A 22,831-nucleotide genomic window follows, 5' to 3' on the forward strand; every position below is an offset into this window, starting at 1 on the left:
CGCCTATGACACTGAACACATGGGTTCAAATCCTGGCACTTTGCTATGTAAAAACTTCTTCCCAAAAAGTTGTCGCACTGCGGCACGCTGTTCGGATTTGTCAATATAAAGGAGGCCCCTTATATCATTGAGCTTAAAACTTGAATCGGTCGCACTCATTGATATGTGAGAAGTTTGATCCTGTTTCTTAATGGAATGCTCATTGGCAAATTTGCATTTGCAATCAACCACATAAACTACTCCAATAAACTGATGTCACTCTGCAGCCATTCGGACTTGTCAATAAAATGGAGGTCGCCTATCATTGAGCTTAAACTTGTATAGGACATAACTGATATTGATATTGGAGAAGTATACCCGCTGTTCCTTAATGGAAAGTTCATGGTCAAGTTTGCAGTTTGAAATCTAATGGAAAAACCAAGAATACATATAAATTTAACTAATAATTGAGAACAAAGAAATGTACAAAACAACAAGCAAATAAATAATTCGAAAAAATCATTAATTAGAAGAAATCAAAAAGTAGTAAATAACAAAAATTAATAAAAGCAAACATATGAAAAATATAAAAAATAAAATAATATATAATAAAAAATAAAATAATATATAATAAAAAAATAAAATAATATATAATAAAAAATAAAATAATATATAATAAAAAATAAAAATAGAAAAAAACCCAAAAGATTTCTTTTAGGTTCAAGTATTAACAAAATAAAACAAAAAAGTAAATAAATAAAAATATAAAAAATAAAATAAAAAAAAATTAAAATAAAAAAATAATAAATATAAAAAATACAAAAAAATAAAATTAAATTAAAAAAAATAAAATAAAAAAAATAAAATAAAAAAATAAAATTAAAAAATAAAATTAATAATAATTAACAATGAAAAAATATATAAAAAAAAAATTAAAAAAAAATATAAAAAAATTCAAATATATAAAAAAATAAATAAAAATAAAAATAAAGAAAAAAAAATATAAAAAAAATAAAAAAATTTAAAAAATAAAATAAATAAAAAATAAAATAAAATAAAAAAAAAATAAAAACAATATAAAACAACAAACACTTGATGAAGGGTTTGGTATTCCATAAACTGCAGTCCGTTGAACTATACAACCCCTTTTTGAAAATACTTTGATTTGAAACCAAATGAAGATCTTATTAAAAATAAGATAAAGTCAATCACGGTTACCAAGTAAAAAATAAGTTGAGCGACCATTAGCATGGTAGTTATCCCTGCGGATAACTTCCACCCAAATAAATGATCTTGAACCCACTTAGGTGAAGAGCTATGAGAAAACAGGCAAAAAAAAAAGAAAATAAAAATAGTAAAAGTAAATAAAAATTGAAAAGTCTTTTAACCAAAGACGAAACGCGTCCCATAGTGGTTGGTGTGTGTTGCTATCTTTGGCTTTCCTTTTCCATTTGCATCTCCGTTCATTGAGCTCGTCCCGAAAGAGAAACAAACAAAGATTGTAAAATTTAATGATCTTCGTCCTTACAGGCAAAAAACTTGAAAAAACTAAAAAATTCGGCAGAGACCGGCCAGGATTCGAACCTGGTCACACGGAACAACAGCGAGAGCCATAGCCGTTGTCTTGGCGTTCGTAGCCATCAATACAACTTCCAACAGATGAACAAAATTACGTGTAGTACGGAAGAAGTGTAATTTGTCACAGAAAGAATGTCTGTCATTACACAAAAATACATGAATAGGGAAAAGTATAGCTAAAAAAAAAATAAAACTAAAAACAAAAATAAATTAAAACAAAATAAAAATAAAAAAATGCAAAAAAAAAACAAAATAATATAAGGAAAAAAATAACAAAAACCAATATACAAAATAAACAGAAAAAACAACACATATGATAAAAAAAATAAAAAGAAAAAAACAAACGGAAAAACTAAAACAATATAAAAAATTAATATATACAAAAATAATAAAAAAATACAAACAAAAATTAGAAATAAAAAAAAATTTTAAAAATGGGGAAGAAAATAAAAAAAATATGTAAAACAAAGAAACCGAAAAAAATAATAAAAAAAATGAAAAAACAAAAACAAAATAAAAAATAAAAGAAGTAATAAAAAATTAAAAAAATAAAAATATAATAAAAAATTAAAAAAAAATAAAATATTAAAAAAAAATAAAAAACTAAAAAAAAATAAAAATGAAAAAACTTTAAAACAAAAATTAATAATTAAAAAAAATTAAAAAAAATCGAAAAATTAAAAAAAGGACAAATAAAAATTAAAAATTAATATTTAAAAATTAAAAAAAAAATATTTAAAAATTAAAAAAAAAAATATTTAAAAATTAAAAAAAAAAATATTTAAAAATTAAAAAAAAATATTAAAAAAAAAACAATACAAAAATAAAAAGACAATTAAAAATATAAAGTAAATGAGAAAAAAAAAATTGAAAAACAATAATTAAAAAAAAAAATAAAAAAAAAAATTTAAAAAACAACAAAAAATAGAAACAAATCAACAAAAATAAAAAAATATATAAAAAATAAAAAAAATAAAAATTAATGAAAAAAAATAAAAAAAATAAATAAAAAAATAATAATAAAAAAATAAAAAAAAATTAATAAAAAAAAATAAATAAAAAAAATAAAATAAATAAAAAAGTAAAAAAAATAAATAATATATATAAAAAAATTATAAAAATAATAAAAAAATTAAAACAAACTAAAAAAATACAAGAAAATAAAAAAGTAAAAAAATAAAAATAAAAAAATAATAATAAATAAATAAAAATAAATAAAAAAAATAAAAATAAATAAAAAAATAAAAATAAATAAAAAAATAAAAATAAATAAAAAAAATAAAAATAAATAAAAAAAATAAAAATAAATAAAAAATAAATAAAAAAAATAAAAATAAATAAAAATAAATAAAAATAAATAAAAATAAATAAAAATAAATAAAAAAAAACAAAAAATAAATAAAAAAAAATAAAAAAAATAAAAAAAAAATAAAAATAAATAAAAAAATTAAAAAAAATAATAAAAAATAATAAAAAAAAATTAAAAAAAATAAATAAAATTGACTAGAGATATATCACTCACGTGAAAAAATATATGTAAAAAAAAATAAAAAAAACACCAAAAAAATAAATAAAATTATATTAAAAATTAAAAAGAAGAAAATAATAATGGATCAGTAGCAACAGGTGAAAGCCTTTGTTGGGAGTTAAACCTACGACCCCGATACTGGCAATTAGGTTAGGTTGAAAAGAGGGTGCAGATATTAATCCGCCCCATGCCACTATGGACATAAACCTAAGCCAGTAATCGGCTTGTTGTGCGCTCTTAAAACTATAAAGTAACCTCTTCAAAGAAAATTTTAAGTTAGGAATTCCGTGCTACTTACAAAATCCTTAATTGTTTTCAATACCACTCCCCTAAGTTGGTTCGTGTCTGGTATTGTGTCTCAACCTCCACTTACTTGCAATTACATCTCAGCTATCAGGGCGCTTTTTATTCACATAAGACTTCATAATGTATACTTGTGTGATCAAGATGGCTAAGTCGATTTAACGCTTTCCATCTGCTTGCCCATCTATGGGAGTTAAACCCACGACATTTTGCACATAGAGTTAAAGTAGTTGGTATTGTATATGGGTGAAACCGTTTTTATATCAACCAATCTTCCAAATTGGTTCAAATCGTCCTTTAATTCGTTACAGATCCTACATTGAACCAAATTTGTTGTGCAATTGGTGGGCATAATTCTTATCAGATTTGAATGAAAATTACAATATGTTTATCTCATGACATCCATGCTAAGAATGGAGCAAATCTTTCCATGATCTGCGAAAGCTCCCATATAATCCGATCTCCAGATTTACTTTTTTTATGCACCCGAAAGGAGCAATCCAAATATCCAAATCATGTTGGATACGAATCGAATCATACCCTGGCATATAATACTCTCACCCGAATATGGTTGGGTCCGCCCACAATTACAAAAATGCAATTTAGTAGCATGGAGCATTCACATTTTGAGCTGTTATAGCAATATGTGACTCAAATGAGTAGATTATGATACAACCGTACCAAACCCATATCAATATTACAAGGTGTTACAAACGAAATGAGAAATTCGCAAACCCCCTCATCCCATGGCGGACAATTAAATTGTGATACCATTCGTAACCCGTATTTTTCCTTATTCCTTTAACAATAATTCCTCGTCCTGTTGTAGTTCTTAAAGGATGGATTGTATTAAGAAAACTATTGACCGTGATGGTAAAATCAATTACTTCGCTCTTTTGTGTAAAGGACATGAGTTGTGGCCCTATAACATTTTCCCATCGGCCATTTAATAATGATTGACTCTGTGGTTTAATGGTTTGTTGTGGTTTCTGGGTTGAAGCTTGGCAGCATCTGCCATTTTACCCGTACCTCACCCAACATTGCATTGTTGTTGTAATCATTGTTGCACATCATCATCATCACAGTCACCATGGTTTTGGTGGCGTCATTATCATCAATTGTGCTACGTGTGCCGCACATGGGATGCATCGGGCTATGACACAATGACTTGCAAGGAAAGTTCATAGCAAACACAATAAGAAGGATGGGTCTTGGTGAATGGTTTAAACGTTGAATGGACTGCTTTGCCCTTAAGAAGTCTCTTTCTCGCTCTCTTGACAATGTACTGAATGTACAGTGCACAATTACACATTTCCTGGTTGGATGGTTTGATGGTTGCTTGTTTGAGGTTTTCTAGTCGCTGACGATGATGGTGATGTTGTTCAGAGCTCGTAGTTTGTGGTTACAACAGTGCCCTTTTACTTTTACATGGTCTCAATTGCACTTCAATTTGAGTTGTTCAGTTGCAGTAAGAAAAATTGAAGAGGTGCACAAGAAATAATGGGACATTGTTTTCAAAAACGCATAATAGTACAATGGTAAATTGACAAATCAGCTTAGTTGTCGTAGAGAAATGATTATGCATATAAGAGAGATGTTTTGAACATTTTCACAGTAATAGGTCAACTGTTTTTTAACTGCATTATTTTTGAGGATTTAGAAAATATACTCTTTTTATTGAAAAAGTTTAGTGATACAGCCAATTTTCACCGCCTTCAGTGTTAATGTACTCTAAAAAAAAGCGTGCTATGTCTAATGTACAAACGGGCAACATAAGACCAGTTTAAGATCCGTCGATCTAGAGATGTGTGAGTAGTGGAACACCTCTAGTAGGTGTACAGTGTCTTCAACTTGTGCTCGAGTATGGTGACGAACTTGCATTACGATTAGCGGAAGCTTTACCGGCACTCTTTGCGGCATTGTTCACGAAGCTCAACGTATCACAGCAAAGTGGGCGGTCGAAAATGGTCACCACGTTAATACGTTTACACCAGATGTTTTTCTTTTCAGCAGAAGATAAAAGTTACCCTATGAAAACCCACAATACTTAAGGATTATGATGGGGAGAAAATTAAACTTAAAATTGAACATTTCGAAAAATTCAATAAAGACACTGCAAGAGGGCAGATGTAAAAAGTTGCCGCTAATATTTCGTGTCTTCTTCTTCTTCTTTAATTGGCTATGACAGAACATTTGTTCCACTAGTCGAACGTAGAATAGCGTTCCAAGCGCCTCGATCTTCTGCGCTCATTCTAAAATCTCTGACACCAAGTTTCGAGGTATCTCCCACCACTTGATCTTTACATCGGGCTTTTGGTCTTCCCGGTTTGCGTGTACCACCGTGTTTGCCTTCAAAAGACTTCTTTGCTGGAGCTTCTTCATCCATTCTGACAACATGGCCTAGCCAGCCAACGCAGTATTGTGATGCGTGTAACTTTGCTATCGTCGTCATATAGCTCGCGGTTCCTACGTCGCCTATATTCTCCATTAGCGCAAACTGGTCCATATATTTTACGACGAATCTTTCTCTCAAATACTCCATGCACAGCCTCATCTGCTTTCACAAGTACCCATACTTCAGAACCATATAACAGCAGGGATAGTATCAGTGTATTGTATAGTGTAATCTTCGTCTGTCGAGAGGTGCTTACTTAGTCCCAAGTAACATCTTTTTGCCAGTGTAATTCTTCGCTTTATCTCAAAACTGGTGTCACTCGTTTCGTGTTTTGCTCCAGCTGTAAATGACAGTTAGCAGACCATTATGTGTCTGACTACTGCTATATGGTATTGTGGTACGGTGGACGCAGGACGGTGCTTTAAAAATCCACCTTATGTTCAAAAATCAACTGAATCGAAAGGATGATCTGTCTGTGCATCACAAACGCACTGAGGACAACACCATCTGATGCGCAGGATTTATTTCTACACTTAGTCTAAAGAAGCTTTCACCTGTTCTTTAATGTAATGTTCATAGACAAATTTGCTTTTACTGTAAGGCAGGGAACTTCCCTTTGGTCAGGCAGTGGCTACTAACACTATTTTGCCCTCAATACAATACCTGAAAGAGCCGATTGAATTTTCATTATCCCGGGTAATAAAATGCATGTAGGATGGTTCTTAACTAGATGACCAAGTGAGATTTGGAAACTTGGACTGGGCATATTGAGAACGTTATATGAATGCTTGAATATATTCTGGGCAATTGTGTGGGTTCGTCATTGGGAAAGCGGATAGCATCGAAACATGCCCGCAACCTTCAATATCTTCCAAAAGAAATTACCACCGGTTTGGGCGTCTTCTTACAGAAAACATTGCAATGCATTTCAGACATAGAAACTGGCCATAAAGTTGGCTTGTATCACATTTCAGCGTCATCACTTTTGGAGTCGGTAATAACTTCGTTCAATTTATATCGAGCTTTGTCAGAGATCGCACTATACGAGTTGTTGTAGGTGGGTTCTCATCAGATGAGTATACATTTCCAGCAGGTGAGTCACAAGGCTCTGTCCTTTCCCCTTCCCTTTTTCCTATTTTCATTGACGATCTATTGGGCCAGGCTTCCAATCCAGTCTACTCATTTGCCGATGACAATAGTCTGTGTGATTCATATTTATTCGACCAAAGGCTGTCCTCAAGAAATTGGAGACAGGAGGCGCATTATGGATGAGACGCTCTCCCAGGATTTGTTGGCCATTTCCAAGTGAGGTAGAATGAACAGAGTAGACTTTAACGCACAGAAGGCAGACGCAGTGCTGTTTCTTATCTCACAAGCGATTCACTGCCCCACTTCAATCGTCGATATCTATCGACGGTATCGATATTTAACAGTCAGATAATCTTGATGTTCTGGTCAAAACACATATTCGAAGTATCGAAAGAAGCATTCAAGTGTTTGGACTTTCTTAAGCGGTGCAAGAAATATTTCACCTATTCTGTTCTTCTCAATATCTATACTACCTACATCAGGCCGAGGATGGAATATAACTCTCATATATGGGCAGAAGCTCCAAAATCATCCTTGGTGATGGTGTTGATTGGGGACAGTAGGGTATCCAAATCTATTGCTTCTCTTGAACATTGTCTGAATGTGGGTAGCGTTGTATTGCTCTATCGTTACATTCATGGCGTGTGTTCCAGGGATATTCGTCTTCATATTCCTGACGTTAGGATGTTCTCCAGGAATACAAGCCATGCCAGGAACTCACATCCGTTTGTAATTGATTGGCCAGTCGGCCAAACCATGCATTACCGAGATAATTCATTTTTCGCCCGAACCATTCGTATGTGAAATCGACTTCCGGCTAATGTATTTTCCACCGACATTGACATTCAGAAATTTAAGACTAATATCACTACTCCCTCTTTCCCCCTTCTTAATTGCCAATGCAATGCACTGCATATTTAGGGGACATACCCTGCGTGTTGGTTACGTCAAAAAAAAATTAAGGTTGAATATAGTCTCACAAAGGCTTTTAAAAGAGTCTAAGGAAGAACTTGCTATTTTGGTGTCTAGCTTAGTTGAATATCCATATCATAGGGCGGTCACCGGAAGTAGTAACCGCAGCCTTTGAAAGAATCGAAAGAGAGTCAGTGAAAATGGGTCTGGCAGTAAATGGAGATAAGACGAAATGGATGGTTTCAACTCCCAAAAAGCCTTGCACAACCGAGCAGATAAAGAACATGGAGAAAGTTGGGAACCACAACTTTGAGATAGTCAGTAACTTTATCTACCTCGGCACCGCCGTAACCGAAACGAATGAAACCAGTTTTGAGATAAAGCGAAGAATAATACTGGCAAACAGATGCTGCTTTGGACTAAGTAAGCAGTTTAGAAACAAGGCCACCTCTCGACAGACGAAGACTACACTTTACAAGACACTGATACTACCCGTGCTGTTATATGGTTCTGAAGCATGGGTACTTGTAAAAGCAGATGAGGCAGTGCTTGGAGTATTTGAGAGAAAGATTCTTCGTAAAATATATGGACCAGTTTGCGTTAACGGAAAATATAGGCGACGTATGAACCACGAGCTGTATGATCTGTATGACGACGATAGCATAGTTACACGCATCAAAATACAACGGCTGCGTTGGCTAGGTCATGTTGTCAGAATGGATGAAGAAGCTCCAGCAAAGAAGTCTTTTGAAGGCAAACACGATGGTACACGCAAACCGGGAAGACCAAAAGCCCGATGGAAAGATCAAGTTGTAGGAGACACCTCGAAACTTGGTGTCGGAGATTTTAGAAAGAGCGCAGAAGATCGAAGCGTTTGGAACGCTATTCTACGTTCGACTAGTGGAACAAATATTCTGTCATAGCCAATTAAAGTAAAGTAAAAAGCTTATTTGAATCCCTGAAAGCCAGGCCTGTTCCGGTTTACGAAAACGCAAAACGAAAGAACAAATATGGCAGTCCAAAAATATTCTTTGTAGGGTAGAAAGGTCACGAAATAAGGAACATTTTGAGAAAAAATCAAAAACAATCGAAGTGGCATAAACGGCTAAAAATTTAAAAAAATATTTTTTTTTATAAAAACATTTTTTTTTAATTTTATGATACATAGTTTTAAAATTTAGGAAATTCTGCACAAAAAACTTTTAAGGCGTTTTAAAATTCATTCATTTTTTTTTTTAAGTTATTGCGGTTTGAAAATTTTTCTGCTAAAAAGTTTAAAACCTGACTGGGTGGCAACCCTGAGGTGTTTTCATGTACTAAAACATATACAGTTACCAAACAAATATGAGCACTTTTCTTAAAGTGGCTTTTTTTGAGAGAATGCCTCATACGTAAGTAAAGTTCCATATTTATCTTAGGGCAAGGGAGCGTATGATATATGAAAATATTTTCCACCAAAATCATTATACGCTCCATATTCTAGTAATGAGATTGATCTAGAAATATAGTTCACACTACTCTTCGTTATTTTCAAGGTATAACCTTAATGTGTAACATAGCCATTTGTTATATATCCAAGACACATGATGTTGAAATAAAGCCAAGTTTCGTTATTTTGTTTATAACACCTCGAAATATTAGTAAAAATTTTCGGCGGTGGTTTTCTCCTCCTAACGCTGACAACATTTTTGAGGTACTATGCCATGTAAAAACTTCTCTCCAAAGAGGTTTTGCACTGCTGGACGCCGTTCGGATTTAGCTATAAGAAGGAGGCCCCTTATCATTGAGCTTAAACTTAAATCGAACTGCACTCATTGATATGCGAGACGTTTGCCACTGTTCATTAGTGGAATGTTCATGGGCAAAATTTGCATTTGCATATAAAATGGTCTTTCGACTTGACTTTGTGAGCCCCATAGAGCTTCAATTATTATCTGATTTGTCTTAAATTTACATGTAGTTTTTTTTCATGGCTTCCAACATCTGTGTTAAGTATGGTCTAAATTGTTCTATAGCCTCATATAGCTTCCATAAAAAACGATCTCCCGAATTGACATCTTGAGCAGCTGGTAACCGCAATTGTTACCCGATTTGGCTAAAATCTTGCACGTAGTGTTGCAACTTCCAATAACCATGACAAGTACGATCCATAACGGTATATAACCTGATATAGCTGTCATGTAAAAAGATCTCCCGATTTGAGATCTTGAGACCCTGGAAAACGAAATTGTTCTCAGCTTTGGCTGAAGTTAAATGTTTTGACTTTCAACACCCGTGGTAACTATGATGTAAATCGGTCTATAACCTGTTAAAGCTCCGATATGAACCGATTTCCCGATTAGCCTTATACGACACCTCGAGGTTATAATTTTTATGTGAAATTTGGCACGTGAAGTACAACTATACCCTACAAATAAATTAGTTTGTGCAGAATCCATGGTGGTGGGTTCCCAATATTCGGCCCGACCGAACTTAACACAGTTAAGGTCTTAGATGTCATTGTCAATCGATTTGGCAGTTATTTGGAATTTCAGTTTCTTAATGGGTGGAAACCCTTCAAATTGAAGTCACATTTTCTAAACGACTCGGCTGGCATTGTCGTTTAAAATCCTCTCGGTATACGAGGGTTGCTATGTAAATTTCTGGTCTTATAATAAAAAAAATAATGGTAGGCCACCGTAGCGCAGAGGTTAGCATTATGACACTGAACGCCTGGGTTAGAAACCTGGCGGAAACAACAGAAAAATGTTCAGCGGTGGTTATCCCCTCCCAATGCTGGCGACATTTGTGAGTTACTGTGCCCTGCAAAGAAGCCATGTAAAAACTTCTTCCCAAAGAGGTGTCGCACTGCGGCACCCCGTTCGGAGTCAGCTATAATAAAGAGGTCCCTTATGATTGAGCTTAAACTTAAATCGGACAGCAGTGATTGAAATGTGAGAAGTTTGCCCCTGTTCCTTAATGGAATGTTCATGGGCAAAATTGCCATTATCTTCTAGAATGATTTATTAACTTTTGCATTCGCTAAAACCAATTCTCGACGAACATTTTCCAATTCGATAGAGACACCTAAAAAACATGGTTGTTAAACGTTTCACAAGCATTCTCTGACTGAGAAAATCATTGATCACACATTTTTATCTTAAAGTGCAGGAATAAAAAAAGTCATTGGGTGCCAAGTCAGGGCTGCTTGGTGAATGACCCAACAATTCGACGTTTTGGCTGGCTAAAAAGGCGATGGTTTGAGCCGATGTGTGAGAGCTGGCATTGTCTTGGTGAACAATGATTCGTCTTCTCTTATTCGTTTTTCGAATTTCTCCCAAGACATCGGGCAATCAAATTGTGTTGTATCACTCAGAAATGACCGTCCTATCTTACTCATGTGGAACAGTCGCCTCATAACCAGTGTTGCCGAAGAAACAGACAACCATTTGCTTCGAATTCTTACTTCCACGAACAACTTCCGTCTTGACTTCTTGAGCCTCTTAAGGGCGCAATTCTTATCCAATTGGAATGAATTTTCGCACGAAGTAATTTGTTATGATATCCAACAACTGTGCCAAGTATGGTTCAAATCGGTTCATTACCTGATATAGCAGTCATATAAACAGATCTGGGGACTTGACTTCTTGAGCTTCAAGAGGGCGCAATTCCTATCCGATTTGGCTGAAATTTTGAATGACGTTTTTATTCTTACTTCTTGAGTTTCAAGAGGGTACAATTCCTCTCCGATTTGGCTGAAATTTTGCATTACGTTTTAATTTTCTTACTTTCAACAACTGTGTCAAATAAGGTTCAAATCGGTTCATAACCTGATATAGCTGCCATATAAACCGATCTGCGATCTTGACTTCTTGAGCCTCTAGAGGTCCAATTATTATCCGATTTGCCTGAAATTTTGTACGACAGATCCTCTCATGTCCATCAACATATGTGTTTATTATGGTCTGAATCGGTCTATAGCCCGATACAGCTCCCATATAAATCGATCTCTTCTCGATTTTACTTCTTGACCCCCCAAAGGGCGCAATTCTTATTCGAATTGGCTGACATTTTACACAGGTCCCCAACATATAATTTAATTGTGGTTCAAACCGGACCATATCTTGATATTGCTCTAATAGCAGAGCAAATCTTTTCTTATATCCTTTTTTTGCCTAAGAAGAGATGCCGTGAAAAGAACTCGACAAATGCGACCCATGGTGGAGGGTCTATAAGATTCGGCCCTGCCGAACTTAGCATGCTTTTACAATACTTGTTTTTTTTTTTTGTCAAACATCACAAATGATGGTCGTATGTCAAAACGTTTGGTGTACGATTATGCCAAACGTTCCAATGGAAATATCCGATTGCAGCTGGCTAAACTTGGTGTGGCCTAGGCCCGAAACTTATATTGCAGCCCTCGTATCTAGGGTACTTCTCCCAAAGGCCCGATTAAAGCTTATTGCACGTTTTTATTAAAATCCTCCATAATTTGACATTTCGGTTTTCAGCGGATAAAAAACGTTCCTTGAATATTGTAAATAAAGGTTAAGTATTGTTGTGGGCTTCTTATAAAGTTATCTCCTCATTTTTTGATATTTTAAAAACGTTGTCAACAATTTCCAACCCCTTTGGAGTGTTGCTGTACTTACGGAGTTCTGTTACTGGCTTTTTGTAGACGGTATTAAAAAGCAATCCTTTTTTGCAGTCGAATTAGCGAAGGCCTAGACAAAATTCCAAAAACAAATATAACATTTCATAGAATGCCAAGCTCTGTACTGTCGTTTCGTTTGGTTTTTTTTTGGTTAATTTGTGAAATTCTATTTTAAAATTTCAGGCACTTTCAATAATCCAATTGCTAGACAACTCAACCTAAATTGTGTCGGTTATTTTTCAACAGCAAAAAGGAAGGATATGCCTTACACCTAACTTTTGCCGTTGTTATTGTGCTTGAACTTTAAAAGATTAAAATTCTTGCTGGTCTTTTCCAAAGTCAAAAAGAAACATCCGCACATATACACACGCCAGCCATGGCTAGGATTTACGAGTTCTTGTTGTTGCTCAAACTTTTGTTAAGGGTCAAAATACCAATTTTGCCGACATGCTGTGATATACTTGAATTTCAGTTTTTTTCGATTTTAACGGGATTACCAAGAAAGTCTTTCATTTGCTAACACACCCCACACCTTATGACAAAATAGAGGTGGGCTTTGGCTTTCCGCCCACTATGATTACCTTCTTAATGACCTTTGCTCGAATTCACGAAAGTGTCGGCCCTGTGTCACAGCGGAAAACTGTACGTAATTAAAGGGCAACATTTCCTCCGCCAACGGGATTTCCTGCTCCTTCCGTTTCGTTGAAATTAAAAACCCAACAAACGTTTGTTCAGCAGATTAAAGGATGGCGCCGAGAGAGAAACACTACGACTACAATTGTTATTAACCTATTGGGAATTGTTTTCACTTTTTGTGTTCTTGAAATTTACTTTTTTTTTCTCTTTTACTAGCGAACGTTGAATCTTTTTCTTTAGTCTCTACGATTGACAGAGGCCGATATGTTGAAAAGAAAAGAATCAACCGCAAATGTATACGACGAACAAGAAAAGAATTCAATTAAAGCTTGAAATTTATGTTGGCGCTGTTGCACTTGCCGTTGTTTGAAAATGACGATAATATTATTTACTTTGATCTTATATGAGTACACGCACACACACACATATATATATACACATACATTTATAGACAAACAAAAGCAATCAAATCAGAACATTATTGATTATCTGCAATAAAGGTCGTACACACAAAAAAAATTATAATGGCAAATATAAGCCAAAAGAATAAAAACAAAAGTTGTTTGAAAAAATTATTGGTGAAAATGTCTATAGCAAACAAATTTGGAACAATTTTCCATTCGAGGGATGCTATATAAGTTTCTGGCCTAGGCATTCCTAAGTGGTGCCCGGTCCAATCTGATATTTGCATGGGAAATTGAAATTTTCTAGCATAATCGTACACAGAACGCTTTGCACTATGACCATCATTTGTGTTGTTTACAGTGATTTGAAAAAATCATCAAAATCGGTTAAAAAATAAAGCTTTTGTGGGCTTCAGACCCTTTATCGGCAGATCGGTCTATATGACAGCTATATCTAAATATAGTCCGATCTGTACCATATTTGGTTCGGATGATGGGATGCTTAAAACTGCGCACTATTTCAAATTTCAGCGAAATCGGATAAAAAATAATGCTTTTATGGGCTTCAGACCCCTTATCGGCAGATCGGTCTATATGGCAGCTATCTCTAAATATTGTCCGATCTGTACCATACTTGGGTCGGATGTTGGGAGGGTTAAATCTGCGCACTATTCCAAATTTCAGCGAAATCGGATAAAAAATAAAGCTTTTATGGCCTTCAGGCCCTTTATCGGGAGATCGGTCTATATCGCAGCTATATCTAAATATAGTCCGATCTAAACCATACCATGTCGAGAGGCTTAAAATAACCCACTGTTTTAAATTTTACCAAAATCGGGTAATAAATAAAGCTTTTATGGGCTTCAGATCCTTTATCGGGAGATCGGTCTACATGGCAGATATATCTAAATATAGTCCGATCAGAACCATATTTAGGTCGGATGTTGGGAGGTCTTAACCTACTCACTGTTTCAAATTTCAGCGAAATCGGCTAATAATTAAAGCTTTTATGGGCTTCAGACCCCTTATCGGCAGATCGGTCTATATGGCAGCTATATCTAAATATAGTCCGATCTGAACCATATTTGGGTTGGATGTTGGGAGGTTTAAAACTGCCCACTATTCCAAATTTCATCGAAATTGGATAAAAAATAAAGCTTTTGTGGGCTTCAGACCCTTTATCGGCAGATCGCTCTATATAACAGCTATATCTCAATATAGTCCGATCTGTTCCATATTTGGGTCGGATGTTGGGAGGTTTAAATCTGCGCACTATTCCAAATTTCAGCGAAATCGGATAAAAAATAAAGCTCTTATGGTCTTCAGACCCTTTATCGGCAAATCGGTCTATATCGCAGCTATATCTAAATATGGAACGATCTAAACCATATTTAGGTCAGATGTCGGGAGGCTTAAAATAACCCACTGTTTTAAATTTTACCGAAATCGGGTAATATATAAAGCTTTTATGGCCTTCAGACCCTTAATCGGGAAATCGGTCTATATGTTAGCTATATCTAAATATAGTCCGATCTGAACCATATTTGTAGTAAGTTGTCGGGAAGCCTTAAACTCCTCACAGTTTCAAATTTCAGGAAAATCGGATGAAAAATAAAGTTTTTATGGGCATTAGACCCTTTATCGGAAAATCGGTCTATATAGCAGCTATATCCAAATATGGTCCAATTTGGTCCGTTCAAGAACTTAACCAGCGTGCATAAAAAAGACGTATCTGTGCCAAATTTCAGCTCAATAGCTCAATTTTTGAAGGCTCTAGAGTGATTACAACAGACGGACGGACAGACACACGGACATCGTTAAATCGTCTTAGAATTCTACGACGATCCGAAATATATATACTTTGTAGTGTCGGAAATTGATATATCGATGTGTTGCAAACGGAATGACTAAATGAATATACCCCCCTATCCTACGGTGGTGGGTATAAAAATAGAATTAACTCGTGAACATATGCGTGCGATCATATTTTACAACATTCAACATGAACTTAATGATGATGAACTTAAATCTTTGTATGGCAATGAAGCACCATCCTTTAGCACTGTGGAAAACTGGTTTTTATGAATTCAGTCGTGTTCGGTGCTCACTCAAAGTCGAAATCCATGAAGATCGTCCACAAACGGCCTTTATACCAGAGTACATGCCGTGCGTGAACTTATAATCGTCGAGAGATCGTCATGTGACATACCATGAGATGGAGAGATCCTTCGGCATTTCTTCCGCCTTCTTCCTCTATATATTTGCGTTCAAGATCATTTGCCTGGTTTGGCGATCTTCTTGACTTCTTTTCCAAACTCTGACGCCCAGTTTCGAGAAAACTTTGATAACTTGGTCTTTCCATACGAGTTTTGGTCTTCCCCTTTGTTGGTGTATTCCTGGAGCTTCTTCAATCATTCATTCAACATTAATAAAAGCACGACTTTGTTTTACATCAAAATGTTTTCAAAAGTGGGCTGGACTGCAGTTTCTGGAATAAGGTACCCTTCATCACAAGTGTGCTTCAACAAATTAACCAAATGAGAACGATTTTCTACATGAGTTTGATTTCAAAGACTCTCTCTTACACAACCTAACATTTTAAAGAGTTTTCTCTGGAAATTAAATTTCGAATAAATTTTCTGAAGAAATATAAGTTCAACGAAATTTGCTAAAAATATCAAATCACAGCAAATACAAATTTGCTTATGAACATTCCTTTAAGGAACAGGGGCAAACTTCTCGCATATCAATGAGTGCTCTCCGATTAAAATTCAAACTCAATTATAGGGCGCCTCCTTTTTATAGCCGAATCCGAACGCCGTGCTGTAGTGCGGTAGGGCGGTACTTGACTCCCGGCACATCTAAATTCTTCAATGTCAGAGTAGAAAATTGGTCTGAGACATTCACCTTGGATAATTTGGCGACAGGGCGACGTTCTCAAACGAGGTTATCCCATCCCACTGTGTGTCGTCATAAATGGCTGAGATCCTTTCACTTCAATCAAACGACACCGAAAATGGCTGAGGCCCTTTCATTTCAATCATACGACACCGATATTTCATTTTAGCGCAGATTGGGAGAAATATGTTATGAATGATTAGCCTCTCGAATACTTTAAGCACTGCTACATGATGGTCCCATAATCTTCAGCGTAGGAGAAAAACATATGTTGTTTGAGGAATATTGAGTCTTTGCCATAAAAATCTGTGTTTCGTATAAAATATTCCAGCAGAATATTAACAATTAAAAGCGTGCTATGTTCGGCTGGACCGAATTTTATATACCCTCCACAATGAATCGCAATTTGTTAGGTTTCTTGTACGATTTATCTTAATAGGCTGATGGGATAGATAATAAATAGATAAGAATTGCTTTCCGTAGTTGCTCAAAAAGTCAAATCGACAAATATGATGTATGAGAGTTATGTCCCGTTTTGAACTGATTCTGACCATACTTGGCACGAATGTTAGAGGTCACAGTAGAAGTCATATTCCCAAATTTCATAGTAGACTCTAGGGGCTCAAGAAGTACATTCGGGAAATCGGTTTATATGGGAATTATATCAGGTTATGGACCAATTCAGATCATACTTAGCACGAATGTAAGAGGTCATAGCAGTAGTCATTGTACAAAATTTCAGACAAATCAGGTTATAGACCGATTCCGACCATACTTGGCATGAATGTCATAGTAGTCATGGAGGGTATAATAGAAATCGTTGTGTCCCTTAGGGACTCAAGAAGAACATTCGGGAGATCGTTTTACAACGAGCACTTCAGGTTATGGACCATACTTAGCAAAGTAGAAGTGATTGTGCAAAATTTCAGATAAATCGAAAAAGAATTGCGCACTCTAGACGCAAAAGAAGTACATTCGGAAGATAGGTTTATATGGAAGCTAAAACAGATTATAGACGAATGAATGCCTTTGAACATATAGGACTGAAAGCTGCCTTGTAGGCTGCAAATACATGGCAGGTGTTTCTCTGATCATATTTGGCACGCATATTGGATGTCATAGAAATAGACATTGTGCAAAATTTCAGACAAATCGAGCGCTCTAGGGGCTCAAGATGGAGATTCATGAGATAGGTTTTTATAGAAGCTATATCAGGTTATAGACCGATTCCGACCATACTTGGCATGAATGTCATAGTAGTCATGGAGGGCATAGTAGAAGTCGTTGTGCAAAATATCAGCCAAATCAGACAAGAACAGCGCCCCTTAGGGACTCAAGAAGAACATTCGGGAGATCGTTTTACATGGAGCACATCAGGTTATGGACCATACTTATAAGTGATTGTGCAAAATTTCAGACAAATCGAATAATAATGGCGCACTCTAGGGGCTTAAGAAGTACATTCGGGAAATAGGTTTATATGGGAGCTAAAACAGATTATAGACGAATGAATGCCTTTGAACATATAGGAGTGAAATCTGTTTTGTAGGCTACAATTACATGGCAGGTATTTCTCTGGAGCCTTTTCCACGATCTGGCGTAGATCTCAATCCCCTTTCCCTGTGTTTGCTATATACTGCTATGAAACTCTTGGTATACTAGGCATAGTATGCAAAAATTCTAATCATAAGATATGCGTTATCCTAGTCAGATTATACAGAAATGGTAATACATGCAGGCCTCACCTGCTGCCTTGTTTTTCTTTAGTATTACCTTGGTAGTCACTCAGTTTATAAGATTATGAAGCGCTTTAGCTCAATTCATAAAGAAAGTATCAGTTTTTATGTTGAAGTACCTAAATGTAAGATTTGAAGAAAAAAAATATTCTTGTCGCCCAAAATTTAACGAAGATGAGATATTTCGTACTATTTTGCACTTTTTGGTACCAAATTGGACGGATTTTTAATGTAAATTTAGTCACCTATTTCTAATTCATTCTTGGACCTACGTGCCAAGTTTCAGACCCCTAGCTACTTTCTTTAAAGATGAAAGAACCAAATGGTACCAAAATGAAGGAGTTGTGAATAGATTAATTAGTCACCCATCGTATTTTTCCTAGTTTAAAATTTCAAACCTCTAGCTCCATCTGTAAAGAATGTCCTAAATGGTAACAATTTTATTATTTTAGTCACCAATCATAAATTTCTTAGTTGTACCTACATGCCAAATTTCAGACCTCTTGCTTCATCTGAATGGAATGTACAAAATGGTACCAATTTTGGTACCAAAATGTTCGAGTGTTGAATAGATCATTAAGCCATCTATCATATACTTCTTAGTTGTACCTTCATGCCAAATTTTAGACCTCTAGCTTCATCTGAACAGAAAGTACCAAATGGTACCAAAATGTACGAATTTTTAACAGAATATTTAGTCAAAAATGCAAATTTTGCACATGAACATTCCACTATGAAACGGGGGCAAACTTCTCACATATCAATAAGTGCAGTCCGATTCAAATTTAAGCTCATTGATAAGGGACTTCCTGTTTATAGCCGAGTCCGAACAGCGTGCCGCAGTGCGACACCTCTTTGGAAAGAAGTTTTATATGGCATAGTACCTCACAAATGTTGCCAGCATTAGGAGGGGAAAACCACCGCTGAAATTTTTTTCTAATGGTCTCGCCAGGATTCGAACCCAAGCGTTCAGCGTCATAGGCGGACATGCTAACCTCTTCGCTACGGTGGTCTCCTAGAACATGTAGTCACCCATCTTATATTTCTTAGATGTACCTACATGCCAAATCCTACACCTCAAGCTCCATCTGAACAGAAAGTGCACAATGGTACCAAAATGAACGAATTTTTAATAGATCATTTAGTCATCCATCATTTATTTCTTAGTTGTACCTGCATATCAAATTTCAGACCTATAGCTCCGTCTGTGAAGAAAGTACCAAATAGTACCAATTTTGGTACCAAAATGTTCGAATTCACTTAGTCGATCGACATATATTTCCTAATTGTACCTACATGCCAAATTTCAGACGCCTAACTTCATCTGGCTTATCCTACCTATGGCCCAAGACCAACATTCTTGCAAAATTTTACGATTTTATAGCCGTATGGGCTGATCGATGACCAGTCAGTCAGTCACGCAACTCTTTTATATATATGGAAAACTATATAGGCTTTCCATTGAATATGTTGAAATAAAGTAAATGAAATGAAATTTTTTTGGCTAATATAAACTTCCCAGCGGGAAAAGGTGACGACTTCGAGGCCTTATATCTTTTCCTTGTTTTGCATCCGCGAGTCCTGGTCTCTGAATTTCAGGTTCATATAATTTCAACATTGAGAGACATTGTCAGTCTGGTACTTGCTTTTCACGGTAAATACATGGCCTTAAGAAGGACAGATTTACTGTTTAACCAGTAAGGAAAGCCAAAAGTCGGGCGGAGACGACTATACAATATCCTACACCTACCCTACAATTATAAATTCGGGCAATATATAAATATATATGCATATCAGAGCTATATCTAAATCTGAACCGACTTTCAAACAGATCGAATGAACATTGTTGTTACTACGGCCATATAAGTACAAATCCGGCGATAAGTGTGTATGGTTGCTACACCCAAATTTGAACCGATTTGGATGAAATCTCGCAAACAGTAACAAATCTGTCCGTTCCAAATTTTGTGCAGATCGGTTAAAAGTTGTAGCTACTACGGCCATTCAAGTGAAAATCGGGCGAAACATATATATGGGAGCTATATCTAAATCTGAACCGATTTTGATTAAATTTTGCAGAAATGTTAAAATCAGTAACAAAACTGTCCATGAAAAAATTTTGTGCAGATCGGTTGAAAATTGTAGCTACTCCAGCCATTTAAGTGCAATTTGGGTGATACATATATATGGGAGCTATATCTAAATCTGAACCGATTTTGATGAAATTTTGCAGATACGTTAAAATCATTAACAAAACAGTCCAAGACAATTCGGTTGAAAATTGTAGCTACTCCAGCCATTTAAGTGCAAATCACGCGGTACATATATAAGGGAGCTATTCTAAATCTAAACCGATTTTGATATAATCTTGCACATATGTTAAGATCAGTAACAAAACAGTCCATGCCAAATTTTGTGCAGATCGGTTGAAAATTGTAGTTGCTACGACTAAAGTGCAAATCGGGCGAAACATATATATGGGAACTATTATATATCTAAATCTGAATCGATTTTTACCAAAATCGATAGCGTCCGTCCTTTGGCCAAAAAAGTGATATGTGCAAAATTTCGTGATGTTTGGATAACAAATACGACCTGTACCTTGATTACAAGAGCACATGGACTCGCAGACGGACAAACGGACGGATGGACAGACGGACATGGCTATATCGAATCAGAAAGTGTTTCTGAGTCGATCGGTATACTTATCAATGGGTCTAGCTCTTCTCCTTCTTAGCGCTGCAAACAAATACACAAACTTATAATATCCTGTACCATAGTAGTGGCGTAGAGTATAAAAACAGAAGACACCCACAAGTCATCCCATTTATTTTATGGCATGGATTACATAAAGCCGGTAGAGGCATTCCTTGTCAAAATTTTAGAAGTTTAGAAGGTAGTCCTGTTGGAAGCTTCATTTTAGAAGGCAGACGGTCCTTCTATAAGAATGCTTTGAACGGCTGTTATCGGACCTGATTTAAACAGGCCCTAGGCCACCGTAGCGCAGAGGTTAGCATGTCCGCCTATGACGCTGAACGCCTGAGTTCGAATTCTGGCGAGACCATCAGAAAAAATTTTCAGCGGTGGTTTTCCCCTCCTAATGCAGGCAACATTTGTGAGGTATTATGCCATGTGAAACTTCTCTCCAAAGAGGTGTCGTACTGCGGCACGCCGTTCGGACTCGGCTATAAAAAGGAGGTACCTTGTCATTGAGCTTAAATAGGACTGCACTCATTGATATGTGAGAAGTTTGCCCCTGTTCCTTAGTGGAATGTTCATGGGCAAAATTTGCAATTTGCATTTTTACTAGTTTTCCTACTTCCATAAACACTAAAATCTTGTCACTCGATTCGTTCGCCAATTTAGTGAAATCAGTTTTTTTACCCTCTTTAAAATCTCTAACCTTAATTTATTGTCCAACACGCAAATGCAATGCAAATTTGCCCATGAACATTTCACTAAGGAACAGGGGCAAACTTCGCACTTATCAATGAGTGCTGTCCGATCCAAGTTCAAGCTCAATGATAAGGCATCTCCTTTTTATAGCCGAGTCCGAACGGCGTGCTGCAGTGCGACACCTCTTTGGGGGGAAGTTTTTACATGGCTGCCATACCAAATGGTACAGTACCGCATAAATGTCGCCAGCATTAGGAGGGATATTGGACAACGCATCAACTGACAATTTAAATGGTTTTGGTCGTCGTGTATCCTTCAATCGCGTTTCATCACCTTTTACTGTATCTTTTCCTGTTACAAAATTACTATCTGCATATTAACAGAAAGGTGGGCATTTATCAAAGTCATCACAGTTATGGTTTATTGCTGGGCAATATTTTCGAAATTATTGGGTTGCCCAAAAAGAAATTGCGGATTTTTCATATAGTCGGCGTTGACAAATTTTTTCACAGCTTGTGACTCTGTAATTGCATTCTTTCTTCTGTCAGTTATCAGCTGTTTATTGCTTTAGAAAAAAAGTGTAAAAAAAGTATATTTGATTAAAGTTCATTTTAAGTTTTATTAAAAATGCATTTACTTTCTTTTAAAAAATCCGCAATTACTTTTTGGGCAACCCAATACTTTCTGTCTCATTTAATAACATGGTTATTTTTAGCTTATCCTAGAATATCATACATGTTCCCAGTTCTTAGTTGTCTATATGCCATAATAAACTCCCGAATTATGATTATTCTTTAATTTTCTTAATGTTACTTCTCAAAATACATTATCATTACTATTGGGTAATTAATTCCCCAGTTATATGATTTCATGGGAGAAATTATAGTCATTTGAAAAAAGTTTCTAATTGAATTGTTTTTCATTTTCCATTGGCATTTATGCAGATATTTCATACTCGCGAGTTCTTTGATTGGCATTTTTTCACCCAAGGGATTTTCTGCATTCCACAGCAATCCCCTCCATCTACATCAACGAGGCGTTCAGACAAAAAAAAAGGATTTTGGCGTAGAAAACATTTTCTTGATAATACTAGCAACAAAAAGTTCCACCCCGACCACCACCATCATTTGTGCAATATTTTGGCGCTGTTTATGGCAACTATAGCAGAAAATCATTTTCCATCGTAATCTCTTGAAAAGTGCAAATAAAATGGGGAAATATACAGAAAGCAATAAAAAATTATTTATTTTATCGCTTGCATGGTATGAATGCCCAAGAATGATGAACCTCTGCCCAAGAGGAATGAACGAACTATATATAGGAGAGAGTAATATGGGTGGGGCG

At 35.5% G+C, this 22,831-nt stretch overlaps 1 protein-coding gene across 2 annotated transcripts in view; it reads right to left on the reverse strand.

The window, feature by feature from the left end:
• LOC106086368 (sorting nexin-27) overlaps positions 1-22,831 on the reverse strand; it is an 84,016-nt gene that overhangs the window by 17,338 nt on the left and 43,847 nt on the right. Inside the window, exon 1 of one of the 2 annotated variants that reach the window (XM_013251011.2) lies at positions 12,999-13,139. The exons of the other annotated variant lie outside the window; for it this stretch is intronic. Within the exon in view, the coding sequence (XP_013106465.1) occupies positions 12,999-13,081 (83 nt within the window). The 5' untranslated portion in view covers positions 13,082-13,139. Of the gene's footprint in view, positions 1-12,998; positions 13,140-22,831 lie in introns of those variants that run through there. 2 annotated transcript variants of the gene reach the window in all.

The sequence above is a fragment of the Stomoxys calcitrans genome, chromosome 4, assembly GCF_963082655.1.
Source record: "Stomoxys calcitrans chromosome 4, idStoCalc2.1, whole genome shotgun sequence".
NCBI lineage: Eukaryota > Metazoa > Arthropoda > Insecta > Diptera > Muscidae > Stomoxys > Stomoxys calcitrans.